Source organism: Trachinotus anak, unplaced genomic scaffold (assembly GCF_046630095.1).
Source record: "Trachinotus anak isolate AG129_WGS33_773 ecotype Australia unplaced genomic scaffold, CSIRO_AGI_Tana_v1 ptg000005l, whole genome shotgun sequence".
Taxonomy (NCBI): domain Eukaryota; kingdom Metazoa; phylum Chordata; class Actinopteri; order Carangiformes; family Carangidae; genus Trachinotus; species Trachinotus anak.
The window spans coordinates 23,935,186-23,952,711 of record NW_027273856.1 but is presented as its reverse complement, the minus strand read 5'-3'; the positions used below and the strand labels follow the sequence as shown (position 1 = coordinate 23,952,711).

The following is a 17,526-nucleotide window of genomic DNA, read 5'->3' as shown; positions in this document are numbered from 1 at the left end:
ATTATTATTATTATTATTATTATTATCATTATTGAGGCTGATGTCACTCTCATGTAATAGTGGTACAAGTCATCTCTAAAGATTTATCATTTTGGTAAGTGCTGTTACCTATGACTTCTTATGTTTAGGTCATTGTGACTGTAAATGTGTGAAACTGATAGTTTAGAAATAATGATCACCACTTATTTCTGATCCCAGTAAATTGAATAGATTGAATAAAATAGAATAGAATAGAATAGAATAGAATAGAATAGAATAGATGGACTCTATGTAGTCTTACCAGATTAAAAATACCGCATTTGACTATGCGGCTTTTATTTTTTTAAATCCTAGTCCGGTTATACCTCTTTTACCTCTAGTTGACTTGACACTGGCGGTCCAAGCTCCTGTCGGGCTCATAGTTGAGGAGTAGTTAACACCAGGACGACCACCGAGCATCACTGAGTCTCTGTCCTGGACCCTCATAATGCATGGGGGCAAGAGAGGACTGGTGGCTCCGCAGAACACTTTTTTGGAAAATATTGTCCGGCGCTCCAGTGGTGAGTTTTCATCTGAAAGAGAAATAAGAATTATTGGATGTTGCTTTTGCATGTTACTCCAGGTGCCACACAGGGCTGGGATGCTAAAGTGAACCTATAATGTAATTTATATGTCAGTTAATGGGAAGATGCATCGACAAACACGTCCTTGTAATTTCCATGTTTTTTTAAAGCTACACAACAATGCATAGTATGTGCACGGATGAATTATGCAATAAGTCTCTCACGTTCAAATTCGCAGGATTAATAACATAAAATCAGTTGGATGTCATAGTTTTTTTTATGCTATCCTTAAAATAATGTCTACATTTGTCTTATACCATTACCATTATCTGTAGACATTAGTGGGTTTACCGGTCTCCCTGAAAATACTTTTTTTGTTTGGTGATTTAAGTAAAACTAAAGAGGTAGTCCATTTCATGTTCAAGAGAATCCTTTTTTCTTTTTCTTTTACGGGATATTTAATGTGATTTGTGTTCATGACTCACTTGGACTTTGTGGCATTTTATCTTTATAAGAGCCTATGTCTCACTGAGGAGTGTATTGTTTCGCTGCAAATCATTTTAAGAAAATCATTTTGCAGATTGACAGTCTATAGGAGGCAACTGGATGGTGGTATTAAAATATAATGCAATGTGGAGTGAAAGTCTGTAAAGTTATTGTTCACATTAATAATGTGTTTTGAGCAGATTTGGTCTGTGTGGACAATAATCACTTTAGCGTTCATTTATAGATAAACAAGCAGGTGCTTTAAGTTTGACAGCTTTGGTAATGACTATGCATTTTCATTTGGAGAAAATGTCCTCGCTCTTTTCTCTGGAGACTACAAACTGTTATAAAGCTGGAGAACTTTGCTACTCGTCATTAATATTTCATTAGCATTAAGGGCAGGACATAAACATTTTATCAACAACAGTTTCTGCCCACTGACTCGTCTGATTGCCCCTGTTGTTTTAAATATTAATGATCTTTACCCCTTGTTTACATCATTATATACGGTTATTAAAATAATGTAGTCGGAGAGTTTTCTTTACAGTGACTTTAAATATTGCACAGAATATTTGAGGTGCAAATACACATATGTGATAGGCTTTCTCTTGACATTGGTCAGCAGGATTTAAATGGAACTGTTAATAAAAAAAACAACAAAATGTAAGATTTAACCAACTATTGATTTAACACAGTTTTCAAAAATATTAGCCAACAGTAAAATCGTCCAATGTCAATGAAGTTGCCTTTGCATAACTCTAGATTTCCAACTTTTACTCTCAAAAACCCCAAGGGTTGATCATCAGATGCAGCAGTCTGCAGGTGTGTTGTTAGAAGCGACTGTTTTATTTCCTGTATTTTTCTGTTTTGTGGCAGAAACCAGTTTCCTGCTGGGAAATGCACAGATTGTGGAGTGGCCAGTCGTATACAGCAACGATGGATTCTGCAAGCTGTCTGGTTACCACCGAGCCGAGGTCATGCACAGGAGCAGCACGTGCAAGTGAGATGGGGTTTTGAAGAATGTGAACAGAATGTGAAAGTTGAGTTGATGGTTTATGAGTGGTTGAATCTACAAAAGAGACTTGAACTTAAGTGTTTTGTCATTGCTATGCAGATGCAACGGCTAATTCACAACAACTGCGGTATGAATAATAGCAGTTGTCTGTCTATCACGCTCTGCCTTTCTTTCTACATGACCTGCTCAGAGCGACATGCTCCCTTATGATTCTTGTCCTGTTTCGCTCTTATTTTGCAGTTTCATGTATGGTGACCTGACTGATAGGAATACTATAGACAAAATCAGACAAACCTTTAACAACTATGAGTCCAATTTCTATGAAGTGCTGCTCTATACAAAGAATAGTGAGTATTACTATTGAGTCAAATGTTTTCACTGAAATCATTCAATGCATGTTGAAAGATTAACAGACTAAATAACATTTAGCTTTTCTGTTTGCTCTCTCACAACTCTTATTTTCATCCTTTCCTTACAGGAACACCGATATGGCTTTACATGCAGGTTGCTCCAATCAGAAATGAAAAGGACAAGGTGGTGCTTTTTCTCTGTACCTTCAGAGACATTACACTTTTCAAACAGCCTATTGAGGATGAATCCACAAGAGGTGAGCGAGTTCATATTCTATTTAGTATTTAACTGTTTTCACGGCATTTTATACTGAAATGTTAGGACTTGCATTTGTCTCAAGAGGTCCAACCTCTTGAGACTCAAAACTCAAATTTACTTGACCATTTAGGGTGCAGCGCAGCCAAAAGCCTCATGCACACATGAGTGGATATGACTCAAGAGACGTTTATTTCCTGATATGTAACATACAACTGTCCAGGTGCTGTGTGTGCGGGTCAGTGAACACTGGTCTCTTTGGGTCTACGCAGTGCCATGTCCCTGGGGATTAAGTGTGCCACTAAGTCTATTACATACATCAAGCAGAAACAAAGGACACTCAGACCACATGGGGATGCTAATTGTATGAAAATACTGCTTGTACACGGAGGAAATGAAGAGACGTCAGTCCCTTTTAACACAAGCATTTGCCGGCTCGCGGAGTAATGCTGACTGGCTTTACAGTTGAAATGCACCATGGAGCATATATGTGCTACTGTATAACTCTATCTTTGAGACACAATATATGCCCAGGAAATGCAGTTTAAAGTCTGGATTTAAAAGTCTGACGGGATACAATCGTATATGTTGTAAAAATGTGTGTAAAAAAGTGACCAAATCATTAACATTTTTTGTAAAATTAAAATTTGGGAAAAAATGCAGGAAAATTTTTGTGAAAGAGGGCATTGATACTATGCATTCTGTAATTTATTAAAAAGTATCTGTCTTTTTGTCTCCGAGAAGGATGGACAAAGTTTGCCAGACTGACACGGGCACTGACCAACAACCGCAACCTGGTGCAGCAGTTGGCACCACTAAGCAAGACTGAGGTCAGCCACAAGCCCTCCAGACTGGCTGAGGTGAGTCCGGTCTGAATGAGGATGTTGATTTAAAAAGCGGTGGAAAATACCTCAAGTTCAAGATAGAAGATATTGAAAAGTAATGTTTCCCCAGGCAAGAGGTTGCATTTGCAATAATATCAACATAACCTGTGAGTCAAATGGTTTCTTTCTGGAATCAAAATTTTCAACAATTATTAAGAGAAAAAATACCAAATTTCCTGCAGAATTTAGTCTAAAAAATGCAATGCAGTAATAAGGTAGGTTGGGTTTTGAGGTCCAGTTGTCGTCACATCTCAGATTTAAAGCAGAAACATAAACCATCCTCCCAAGTTGTCAAAGGGCATCTGGGAAATGTAGGGAATAACAAAAACCACATATTTCACTGATGATACTTCATCTCCCAGTGCAAGAACATCCAAGGGTGCATCTGTTTTTAAACCACATGTATGATTCATGTCACATCTCTAAACAGTAACTGCCACAGCTAGATGACACTGTACATATGATGCTAAATGTTCCCTCTCAATGAAAGGCTCTCCAGCTGGGATCAGACATTCTCCCTCAGTATAAACAAGAAGCCCCCAAGACGCCTCCGCACATCATTCTCCATTACTGCACCTTCAAGACCACTTGGGACTGGGTCATCCTCATCCTCACCTTCTACACTGCCATCATGGTGCCCTATAACGTCTCGTTTAAGACCAAGCAAAACAATTTGGCTTGGCTGGTGCTGGACAGCGTTGTAGACGTCATCTTCCTGGTTGACATCGTGCTAAACTTCCACACCACTTTTGTGGGTCCTGCTGGAGAGGTCATTTCAGATGCGAAGCTGATACGAATGAACTACCTGAAGACGTGGTTTGTCATTGATCTGCTGTCCTGTCTGCCCTATGATATCATCAACGCCTTCGAAAATGTGGATGAGGTGAGCGGATTTTATGACTGTTGGTTAAATGCAGGATGATTTTCTGACAAATGCATTAATATGGGATTTGTTTTCTGCTGTAAACATTAAAATATTCCTGCCTGATCGTCTCTACGAAGGATGTCGTCACATCTGCATCTTCAGCTACTCATCTTCGAGAGTCTTCAAATTTCCACAGAAATACCACACGCATAGAAGATTCTGTACTACCAGTAAGGAAACACATATTTTTCTTCATAGTTTGTCATTTTGGGAAATATACTTATTTTCTTTCTTACTGAGAGTTGGATGAGATGATTGATGCCACTCTTGAATCTGTTTGTTCAAATATAACGCCATAAAGCCAGGAGACTGTTAAGTTTAGCTTAGCACAAAGACTGGAAACAGACCACACTATCCAGACTCTGCCCAGAGGTAACAAAATCTGCAAACTGCAGGAAGTCACTGATCCCAGCCAAGAAATAGTCCGGCACATAACACCTGTAAAACCCGTGAAATTAATAACCTGTGATTTTTGAAAAAATATAATAAAAATAGACATGTTTCTTTAGTTGCACTTTCTGAATCTAAAACATTAAACCTTGTGAACAATCACTGAAATGTGTTTTGCTAACCTCTTCCTCCTGACTGGCTCTTTAGGGTCTCAGCAGTCTCTTCAGCTCCCTGAAGGTGATCCGTCTGCTCCGTTTGGGCCGAGTGGCCCGGAAGCTGGACCATTACCTGGAGTACGGAGCAGCCGTTCTGGTTCTGCTGGTCTGTGTGTTTGGCCTGGTGGCCCACTGGCTGGCCTGCATCTGGTACAGCATTGGGGACTACGAGGTCATCGATGAGTCCACCAACACCATTAAGACCGACAGCTGGCTATACCAGCTGGCTTTAAGTATAGGAACTCCTTACCGCTACAACGCCAGCGGCACAGGCCAGTGGGAAGGTGGCCCCAACAAGGACACGCTGTACATTTCTTCTCTTTACTTCACCATGACAAGTCTCACCACCATAGGATTTGGCAACATTGCTCCAACCACAGATGGCGAGAAGATTTTCTCCGTGGCTATGATGATGGTGGGCTGTAAGTACTCAGTCATTTTCCAACATTAAACACTTTGTTTATTATTTATTCCACTTTATAAAATCTCCAGAAATATTTCAGATCATCTAAATACGCTTTAAGCTTTGTTGCTTTTTTGTTTCAGCTGATTTGCTTTATTATAATTGCAAAGGTTTAATCTTTTTTAAATCACATAGGAGAAAACAACAACCCTAATAGGTCTGATGTTACATAACAAACAGTGTCATTCTGTCATTACTGTTCCTGGTATCAGTGGTGGTTAATGGAGCAGTAAATGGGGACGCCATTATAAAGACATTACAATCACACAGGCATCCAATATAGATACAAACACACTCTTTCTATCACATGAACACAACACTCCCAGCCTTTCCTGTTTTCCTCCAAGCATCTGACAAACAACACAAACCATAAATTTATCAACTGCCAGTGGACAGTTTGCCCACTGAAATTCAAGTGTGGTTTTTCAAAACAGCTTAAATCAAAGCGACCACTGTTTTTCTCCTTCAGCGCACAGACGGAGCAACCTTGACAGTTCAAATAAATCTGAGTAGAGGACGAAAGAACAGCAGCTTCACACTCGCTTCACTGGCATACAGTATGAAGGCAATACTGTGTGTAGAGTTATGATTGTGCATCTTCTCCTCACTAGAAAAAGTGTGCGTTTTCCTCAGTGACACAGATGTTTCTACAGACATACGTATGTTCCTCTCACAGGTACCTCTTCTTGCCAGCACACACCAGTTTGGACACTGGTATTTAAGCCATTATTGGCATTAGGTTAATGCTGAAACCAGTGGCATGTTGCATCTTTAACATTGTATTATGACATACCAGCTCCTGAAATAAAACAACTTTATAGTTTTGTCTTTCAAATAATTATCCATGGCTTGCCCACGCTAACCAGCTACCACAACGTGATAGCGTAACAGTGATAACACACCTATGAGGGGTGGATATCTGCCAGTATAGTGGCATAAGCCTCCTGTTTTTCTGGAGGTGGAACAAATGTAGTAACATGTCATTCATTAGTACAAAAAGCCAGAGCAACAGCTACATAGCACTAGCCACCCTTCGGTCTCTCCATCACCAAACGAAGCGTATATCCTTTGATGCTGTTTTCATCTCGTTCATCCATTCATAACATGCCAGAAGAACCTCGCAGGAGCCGAAACAATCTGGATGCTTTTACTTGCATGCAAACAAGATAATGTGCTGCACAGCCCTGCTGGCTATCCAACAGCTGCAGTCAAGCAACATATGGTAGAGAGGCTGTAAAGGTTCCTGGGAATCTTCACAGATGATAAGTAAAATCCAACACAACACATTCATGATATCAGTGAGGAAGCAAGCGTTTCGGATCATAAAGTATTCAGGGCAGAGGTAGAATTCACGCAGTCTTCAACCTGGATATAAATTGACGTTTACTTTATTTATTCATATTTTGACCACTGATATACATAAATAATACACTTAAATAATTATTTATGCTCAACAGAAATTCAAAGACTCTCTTGACTCTGCTCATGTAATTCATTTAGCTGCAGTCTCTGAGCTTGAACCACTGAGGAGGGTTTAGGGCTCCACTTTGTCGATAATAAAAAGTGACATGTTTGGCGCCCAGCCTGCTCTTTGTGTGTCTGTCTGAAGGTTGGTCATCACTACCCATTATGAAAAGAGCACTGTCTATGTGTTAATTCGCTCATACTGAAATTATTCAACCACCTCTCTGTTTAATCATTTGTTCGAACTCAGGCATCACCTTTTTTGATGCAGTAAACTAATGTAAACTGATGAGGGCAGTCCTGATAAAAAACATAATATTTGATAGATTTTACTTTTAAATTTATTAATTTATTTTACACAGACCTAATGAGGTTGCAGTTTTTAATGGGACAGAACTGTAAATCAGGTCAAAAGTGAACACATTATGTAGGGTTTTGTGTAACATGAGCTCAGAACTGGTACAATATTATATATCTCAGCATGTTGTGTAAAGCAATTGGTTTATTAACTTAGTTTACACTGTTATAATAGTCTGCCAATGTCATATTTCCAACTTTACATTAAACTACCTGTAATTTAGGGATTGGTCAACTTTAGATTCACTAAATCTCAACTTCCCCAAATGTTTCATTCACAAAAATAAGTCTATGGACGTTAAAAGTAATTTATTAACTAAGTTATTATATGTACATCAGTAAGTTAAAACAACTCAACTAATTTAAATTAGTTTCAACCTCTGAACAAAAATAGAAACATCTATTTTTATGCACGTGTCATCACCCACTGCAGTTACAGTAAGAGCTTCACCTTCAGTGTCACTGCCTCCACTGTCAGCTTTTCCTTACAGTTCCTCTGTCACGACTTGCCTTCGTGTACTAACCTTTGGCCCACTCCTTTAAAACAACATGTAAAGTGATGCAATAAAAACAGTGAGGGAAACACAGTTTGACAGCCACGCTTAAAGGTTTGTACTTCCAAAAGTAAGCACCCATTCCACTGGTGGCGTCTCGATCACGAAGATCATTCAGTTTCACTGAAGTGTCAGGTTCGATTACGGCCGATAAATCTCCTGCCACAGATACAGTAATTATGTGAGAGGAAATAGGAATAGAGGAAAGGCAGAGTTTGCCTGCAGGCTCGAGTGTAGTAAAAGGACAATGAGCCATCACGTTAGATATGTATCCTAACCTCTGTGATCCTGCTGTGACGACTGGAGACGACTCTTTCCTCTTGAGTGGGTAAAACCTCAGGATAAGAGATACTGACTGACTCTTTGAGGTCACTGCGGCGCTGCAGAGCAGTACTCCTACTGAGGAAATGTGCATTATGAATTATATTATAAGGGCTCAACCCACCACTCATTGTGTATATGTGGCCGTGTCTGTGCTAACTTAAATGAGAACTGTATTGTCCACTGTAGTGTATCATACTTCATTATAACAAAGTATTTATAGAATGCCCTACATGTACAGTAAAGGAAGTTATCTAACAAAATTTGCACTACAATATCCCACAGTTTCGGCTTAATGAAAGTCATCAGTCAGATATATTTGTTTATTTTATATTAATAATATTCATACTGCTAAATAGCAGCCTACATCATGTTTTTCTGTCCATTCAAACCCATCTTAAATTACCATTAATTTATCCATTAATTGTCATTAATCAAGGTATTATAATGCAAATTAATGAATAAAAATAAATGGATTGTAATATATCAATGTATTTATAATGAATTATATGCATGGATCGCAGGCTTTTAAAACACTAACCAATAAATGTGAAAATCATCCCTTAATTTATACCTTAAAACAACTTTTTGTAAATTTTAAGGGGATTAATAATAGATGAAATAATGGATGAAATAATCCTTATATTTTAAGGTAATTTAAATAGAATTTTAATGGGATAGTAAATAATTTAATAGATTATAATAAATCATGGCATTTTAATGGATTATATGCCTGCTGGATTTTTAAGGGATCTAAAAATGATCAAAAACAACCATGAAAACCATCCTTTAATTTATACCTTGAAAGGGTTAATTAAGTTTCCAATTAAGTTGAAAATTCAGGGATAATTTTCACGTTTCTTCATCAGATTTCATGGGGTTTTACCTGATGAAAACCCCCAAAACTGCTAAAATGCATTAATGTATTACAATCCATTAATTTATCCACTATTTATAGTCATGTTTGGGGTGAAACTAAAATGAAAAATTAAAGTCTCTGGGGGTATAGGTTAAGGGCAAAGTTATTTTGTAAATTTTAAGACTTTTAAGGCAGAGGGGGAGATTGTGACCATATGTCCTGCAACTTAACCAGTGGGTGGAGGCATACAACGACGAGGCAGTAATTCTAGTTGGACCATAAAATCCTAATGATCACAAATGGTTTCCTAAAATAAAACAGGTCCTCTCTTCTCCTGTTGCTGAATAAATCAGCCCTGCATGTCAGTATGTTTGTAAAGCTGCTTTTGTTGCCACAGTATCTGATGTTACTCTCTATCTTTTGTTCTAGCCCTGCTTTACGCCACCATCTTTGGAAATGTCACCACCATCTTCCAGCAGATGTACACCAACACAAACCGCTACCATGAGATGCTCAACAATGTGCGTGACTTCCTCAAACTTTACCAAGTTCCCAAAGGTCTGAGTGAGAGAGTCATGGACTTCATCGTCTCCGCCTGGGCCATGTCCAAGGGCATTGACACAGATAAGGTATCATTCGTAGTAGTAGTGATAGTAATTTATTAAATGTCCCAGTGTTAAGTAACAAACTCTAAAATTCTAATGATCCAAAATGTAATGTACCTTAAACTGTATATCACCATTGTTTTATTAAGTGAAATTGTATGTGGGTCATTGTAGTTATAGTCTTATAGGGTTATCACAATATACTGTTTCTATGGAGCTTTCAGTGCACACGTTTTATTTTTTCTGATCGAGGTAAGAAGTGAGCGCTCTGTCACTGACTGCAGTCAGAATACTATCATTATTACAGTCTCATAAAAATGTATGGGCTGGGTGAAAGGTGGCCATGGTGATGTAAACAGTGAGGGGTCTCAAAGGTCAACAGATGATTCAGAGCACCATTTGACTCAGGGTTCACTGAAACTTTGCTGGATCTTGTGCACTAGGTCCCACAGCTGTGGAAAGTGATGTCATAATATAATATCATTTTTAATTATAGACTGTTAGTAAGTGATAATTGTGCTGCGCTGTTTTATGCAACATCCCACCCATTGATAAAAACATATTTTTTCCTTTTAAAAATTACTTATTTTTTTTCATCCAAAAGCACCAGAAGTGCTCCTGTTGTCAGTTTCTTTTCACCTCAAAAATGACTTCACTAGTTGCTGGGATTTCTTGGCCTGAAACCTCTTTCAGGTCCATACTCTGTTTTGTACAGAAACGTGCTTACCTGCTGGATTTTCAGCTCTCCGTGCAGTTTTATTTCTTCAAAGATTCAGCTGCAATCAGAGACTGTTGTGATAGCTCTAGTTTTTGGCTCTGACAGATGATTATTCAGAGCTTGTCTGACTTAGTTGAAAGCATAAATCAGATTTTCTATTACTGAGTCAGTTTCGTGTTTTTTGCTGTAGTTGTTTTATACCATGTTGAAACACCACCCCACTTATGATGAGTAATTAGTGTCTCTGCTCTGGTATCTCACCCTCTCTCTCTCTCTCAGGTTCTCTCAATTTGTCCCAAAGACATGCGAGCGGACATCTGCGTCCACCTGAACAGACAGGTGTTCAACGACCACCCAGCCTTTCGCCTGGCCAGTGACGGCTGTCTGCGCTCTCTCGCTGTGGAGTTTCAGACCACACACTGTGCACCCGGAGACCTTATCTTCCATATCGGCGAGAGCGTCGACACCCTCTGCTTTGTAGTCTCTGGTTCACTCGAAGTCATCCAGGATGATGAGGTCATTGCAATATTAGGTAATCCGACGCAATATTTTGAAACAGACCAGAGGTTTTATCTGTATCTGCTGGCAACGATAAAATTAGACAGTCCTTTACTTGAATACAGCCACTTTTATTCATGTTTTAAAACTAAATTCTTTCTTTTACCTGACACATGAGGTGTTCATGGCAAAGGATTCAATGCTTTTTTCATGTGATGAACAAAGCGATAATGTCCCCTCCAGGTAAAGGTGACGTGTTTGGAGATGCGTTCTGGAAGGAGACCACGCTGGCCCGTGCTTGTGCGAATGTTCGAGCTCTGACTTACTGCGACCTGCATGTCATCAGGAGAGAAGCTCTGATGAGGGTGCTGGAGTTTTACACAGCTTTTGCCAGCTCGTTCTCCCGCAACCTCATACTCACCTGCAATCTACGAAAACGGGTAAAAATGACTCAAACACTCACATTTACAGCGACTTTCTCTCTTTTTTTAGTTCATCATCAGCAATTATGAAACAAGTTCATAGCTTGAAGGTTAAAACTGATAAAACCAAACAATACAGTTAGTTAGTGTTGTGTCAGACACTACAAACTCGTACATGATATTGGAGATCCCCACTTTATAACTTTATAAACCTAGAGATACCAAATATGTCAGGCTGAATGTTTGGGAAATGTGTATAAAATTATACACATGACGTGTAGAATACTGCAGCCATAAAAACATGGAGTCTTGGGTTTTGAATAGTTCACTCAGTGTAAACATCATAGAGACAGAATGAAGACAGAATATATATACTGCTGGGCAACATGACTTTAACCAGTATAGCTGCATAAGCTAGAACAAATCGGGAGAAAGTGTATGTTAATGAGTTTTAGAAGCCTCATATAAATTGGCATATTGGAGCTGATCCATTGGAAGCTGCAGACACACTACCTGCTCTACTTAAAGAGGCAATAGACTCTTAGACTCCCCCCCCAACTGGGAAAAATATAAGCACAATCCTCTTCTTTTATGGCACAAATCAAGCCTTCTTCTTTAAAGATTTGTGCTGGGTGGCAGATGGTTTGTGCGTCTTATAGGGAACCAATCTAAACGCAGATGGTGTCATTATTCTATAGATATTACACTGTGCAATCACCATGCAAGTAAAAAAAAATGTCCACTGCCACTTTAAAATGACCAATCATTTCAAGAGATAAGTGTAAATAACGTTGCAGATGTACATTTAGATTTCAGCCCGTTTGCCAATATTGAAATGGCATCAAAATCTTTCAGTGAAAAATTCAGTGAAAAAAACCCATCTGAAACAGAATCTAATTAATAATTGATAGAGCTTTTCCAGACTATATATATTAATCCCATTAAAACATTGTGATGTATTGCTTTCCAGTCTTGGGAGAAGTTGCTCATATATATCTCTGTAATATCATCCTATGGGAACAACAGTACATAAATTCTTAATGGATACATGGGTAATAGGAACATGTGATTTGTTGTGCTCTTTGTTCAGAGGCAACTTATATGAAATATTTCTGAGGTGCAGTAGATTTGAAACAACAGACTTTTACTGAATCTATTAAAATAGTCACTTTTATAAAGGAAGTAAACAGACGCATATTTACTTAATAATAATATCAGTATCTACTGCACAGCTCTATCTCAGCTTACCAAAGCAAAACACAGACATACAATAACATGTTTACAGAAACATGCACTGTTATACAACTGTTCTCTGCTCTCTCTCTGCTTTATAACGATCTTTTGATATTTAAAATGTATCTATATACTTTTCAGTTCTTCTCTAGTTCGCTGCAGCTCTGGTCTAAAAGGTCTTATGTAATCATTTACACTGAAAACACATATCCTCTGTGAAGCAGAATCTAAATCTAAACAATTTCAAAGCAAATTGTGGCTAAATGTTCAAAGATTTATGGCTTTCACTTAAAATGTATTAAATGATAAGAAAGACATCCATAATTAATCTGAGCAGCATCAGAAAATCATGCCTGCAGAAGTTTAGAGATTTAATCCCCTACATCTTTACTGTTCCGTATTCAGTTCACTTGCATGTGCATGAATGTGCATTAACACCTGTCATGGACTCAGGCTGTAGGTGTTTGCTGTGGTAGAAAATCATTTTGTTGAGCAACATTTTGAACCTTTTGTTCTTGATTTCTTTTCACCATGCAAACACTTAAAAGCTGTTGGCGGTGAACTGCCTTGCTCTTGGGCTTCTCAGCAAAACTGGATCAAAGCTGGCTTTGAACATAACATCTGAGTCACAGATGAGTTAGGAGCTGATATACTTTTAAAAAAATATACTGTAGCATAGAAGAAGTTGATGTGGTTTTATATGTGGGATTTACTCATTGATAGAACTGTCAAAAGGACTGCTGTAGCGCTTTGTAGTTCCTAGAAAAAATCCCTGTTGTTACAATATATAAATTTCTTCAAAAACATAGGCTAAAAATGTTTGCAAAGTCCAAGTGAGAAGAGACAGTCAGATGCCGAGAAGTTGGAACAACTTTTCCTGTCTTTGTCTTCTGAGGGACTTCACAGACTCACACAGAGTGTGGATATTGCTCCATTATTGCATTATTGCTCCATTAACTGTTTCCCCAGTGCATTGCTGCTTTCAGGTCTTTAATATTTCAACATACACGGCAGGTCTGGATGGTTATCCTTGCTTTAAAGCTGCATTATATATGTACATTCTGTTAAATCCAAGTAGAGCACAATGTGCAGAAAGAGTAGCTCTGTAATTGAAAGTATGACACACATCACAGTCCTCACGCACAGATTCTCCCTCTTGCAGATAATCTTCAGAAAGATTTCTGATGTGAAGAGGGAGCAGGAGCGTCAGAGGAGCGAGGTGACTCTCTCCATTCCTGAAGACCACCCAGTCCGAAAGCTGTTCCAGAGGTTCAGGCAGCAGAGAGACACTCAAACACCAGGAGAGTCTCATGGTTACCTTGGTCCTAACTGTGTGCAGGTGGAGCCGCAGCACCACCACCACCACCACTCCGACTCAAACTCTTACACACAGTGTCAGACTGTATCTTCTCAGCAGCAGGAGTACAGCTCCACTGTGCAGAATAATGCGCCCTTCACTGGAGGAGGGAGTGCAGGCAGCGGATGTAACATGGCTGCGCCTCCACAAGCGTTTGTCCACACTGAAAAGTCAGAACCAAGCTGCGGACAAGAGGCAGGGGAGTCTATATCAAGGCTTTGTCAGAGGGTTAACACGCCTGCACGGGGCAGTGGTGCAGGTGCACAGGGAGCTGTAGGTGGTATCACCAGCAGCAAAGGTGCCAGAGGCTGGGCAAAGTTTAGAAACGCCACTTCTGCTGCACCAGCACCTCCTGCTGTCGAGCAAGAAAAGCAGACACAGAAAGCAGAGGAGTGGCCGCAAGGGTCACAGTCCTCAGGGCAGCTGGCAGCTGCCAGCAATTCAGAGGAAGGTGGAGGGACACAGAGCACAGAAAGTGGCAACCGTGCAGGAGAAGCAGGCGAAGAAACAAGCGCCTTGCACAAAACAGACTCCTGCGACAGTGGTATCACAAAGAGTGATCTGCGCATTGACCGAGCTGGAGAATCAAGAAGCTCCTTCGAGCGAAGCCCGATGGAAAAGAGCCCGATGGAGAGAAATCCGTTCGAGCACAGTCTCGGCGTTGACGGCGAGGTCTCCCTCAAACACTCTTTTGTGCAGCCGGTGTCTGAACAAGCGCTCCTTCAGGCGACGCTGCATGAAGCGAAGGTGGAGCTGAAAGGAGACATTCAGACCCTGAGCGGCCGGCTGTCGGTCCTCGAGTCTCAGGTGAGCGAGATCCTCAGGTTGCTGTCGATGAAAAGAAGACTCTCGCTGCCACCGACTTCCTCTCCAAAGGCGAGAGTCAAAACTCAAGACTCAGTTGCTGCCTCCAGGCCTGTCACACCGAAAACAGACGATGGACCTTTTTGAATTCACTGATTAAAAACCCACAAACTGATTTCTGTAAGCATCATGCATGTCCTGCTGGACTCTGGCCTGCCAAAGAAATTTCTTGCATTCGACACTTGACTGCATGCAGAAATCCTCATCACCTCAGCACAACAAAAACCCAGGGATTTTTCTAATAGTCTTTGACTTCTGTGGCAGTTTCATAGTCCTGTGTACGTTACATTTCAGAATGCCAAGCAGTAACAGGAACAATTCATGAAAAACAATTCACTTGTACTGTTATTACTAGAAAATCAGTGCATTTTTACAAGCATTGTAAAACAACATGTATTATATTCTGATGAAGGCTTTGGTTAAAACATCTTAGCCTGATAGGACCATCAGTAAAAATGTGGAGTAGCGGTAGGTCAGGGTTTTTTTGTAAAGCTGTCATTTTCACGATCTACTTTTTTTTTTCTGGATGTCTGTTTGCAGTTTTTGGCAGAACACCTGAAAGTTCACCTGCCGTAACTTTCTTAACTCAAGCCCTAGAGAAGCAGGAGCAGCTCAAGCTTTTGTTATTCTGGACATAGCTGATTCTGGAGCTAAACACCCTGTATTTTCAGTAAATGTGTCGTTGCATCTTATTTAGGCGGAGACTCGACAGTGTCTCAGATGTTGTTGCTTGTCCTCACTGGAGCAACAATGTTGACTGTCTGTCTATGAATCAGTTGTCAGGTATTTGAATATGTGCCTTACAATACAAAGCCTCATTCACTGTTGTTGTGACGATACAAACAGAATATAAAATGACAGAACTAGAGGATAGGAAAATATTTTTTTTCCACTATGCATTCCTTTTATGAAATTCAACAAGTTGTGTATGAGCGTCATTCCCATGCATGTGAAATAGGATTGCAGTGAAGGCAGTTCAATAATTTGAAGATTTACATTGTTAATTCTCATCATTTCAACATTTATTTTCCTTAAACAAGACATTAATACTTCAGCAGGTAATGTAGCAAACTTACTGTCTGTTCCTTCATGTGACTTTGCCTCTTGCTCAGGTATGTTTGTTCTTATATTGAATTTCAGTCTTTAGTTCAGTGGTAGTGATTTTATATTTGCCTGCTTATAATATCAAATAGTGATGCAAATTATGTTTTTAGGAGATTTTAAATTATGAGTCACTACACACACCTCACTATGCAAATCTAAAGGAACCCGCACTCCATTTGGTGATACAGACATTTGCATTTATTTATTCTGTGTGGATTAAAAAAAGAAATTGTAAGGATGTAAAGTTTTCGTTGATGATGTTTTCTAGTTTTCTGTGTGACTGCAAAGCATCACCTGTTGGGATGTAAGCATGTGACTGTTAGATGAGTTTATCTGAGATACATAAATGACCTTGCATGCACCCAGGGAACATGTCAGCAGTGAAGTAAATAATGAAACTGAAGCCTGATCTGTTGTTTAGTCTCCTCTGTTGTGTATGCTGTTATGCCGAGTGAAAGCAGTGATTGTGAGCATGAACAGCTGTTGCGGTGCTTCATTATCAGTAGGTAAGATCGCTTCTCTGCTTATTATATAAGATGAGTTGTTTCTTCGGAAGCAGAAATGTTGAGCCTGTAAATCCACCTGACTTTCCTCCCTAAGAATATCTCTGTTTGGTGGTCGACAGTAGAGACAGACAGGAGAGGAAACAGGTGCCCAACTCGAATCAAACTACTTGCATTTCACTTGAAAGTAAAGCTAAAACAGAAACATTGTCACTTTTGACATGAGCAGAGCAAACATGTCACATTTTCAAATACAAAGGTAATTCCTTTGCACTGACTTTTCCCTGCTAGTTTTAGTGCTTATAGATTTCTCATAAATTATTCTTCCATCTCATGAAGCCCTGGTGAGTGGCCTCCACTTCACAAATCTGGACAAAAAAAAAAAAAATCTATATTGAATGTTTCATGTGTGCAGCCCTCCAAAACACAGGGTGGCACTAAAGTCTCATTTTAGTGTCTTTGCAAACTGAGACACGAGTGCACAAGAAAAAAAAAAAAGACTGAACCCTGCAGAAGTTTGAGTCCGAAGTGCAGAGAAACTGTAAAGCAGGTAAATATGACTGTTTCTGGAGTTGTACCAGTTTAAATAACGCTGATCTTTTTGCAGTAGTTTATCTGAGAGCACGGCCACGTCACACTTCGCCATGCGAGTAGTCGGTGTTTTACTCCACTCACTTCTATTGCAGCGACTCGCAGCTTTTGAAAAACATTTATTTTATGATCATTAGTTCAGTAATAATATTATCGATGTTTGGTGTCTTGTGAATAAGATGGCCTGCAGTACCGACTGAAGTTTTGAATGCCTCTGGGGGAATTTTGCAGCTGTTGCGGATGCGACTGTTTCTCAGATTTCCACTCTTTTCTAGGGTGCCGCGAACGCAACAATGTGTGTGTAATACATGATCTTGTCTAAAATGCAACAGAGGACTTGCTGGGTAAAACATGTTGTCTACAGGAACAGTAGGCCAACATGGAGATAACATATATAACGACTACTTTCTTCACAAGTTATGAGAATGACATCTGTGTTGCAACAAGAGGTCCCTGGGGCAAAGATTTGTTGTTGGCCCCCAGCTGAACATGACTATATAGTGTCATCATTATTTACCCAGCACCCAGTTACCCACCGGGGTAGGGCTTA

General features: G+C 39.6%; 1 protein-coding gene across 1 annotated transcript; it reads left to right on the top strand.

The window, feature by feature from the left end:
- Positions 1–310: 310 nt before the first annotated feature.
- Positions 311–16,727, top strand: kcnh5a (potassium voltage-gated channel, subfamily H (eag-related), member 5a). Its single transcript, XM_071479150.1, has 12 exons — positions 311–539; positions 1,905–2,028; positions 2,284–2,390; positions 2,522–2,650; positions 3,394–3,509; positions 4,024–4,416; positions 4,536–4,628; positions 5,056–5,485; positions 9,511–9,710; positions 10,684–10,936; positions 11,146–11,342; positions 13,720–16,727. The coding sequence occupies exons 1-12, from the start codon at positions 467–469 to the stop codon at positions 14,863–14,865; spliced, it is 3,261 nt and encodes a 1,086-aa protein (XP_071335251.1). The 5' UTR covers positions 311–466; the 3' UTR covers positions 14,866–16,727.
- Positions 16,728–17,526: the final 799 nt, after the last annotated feature.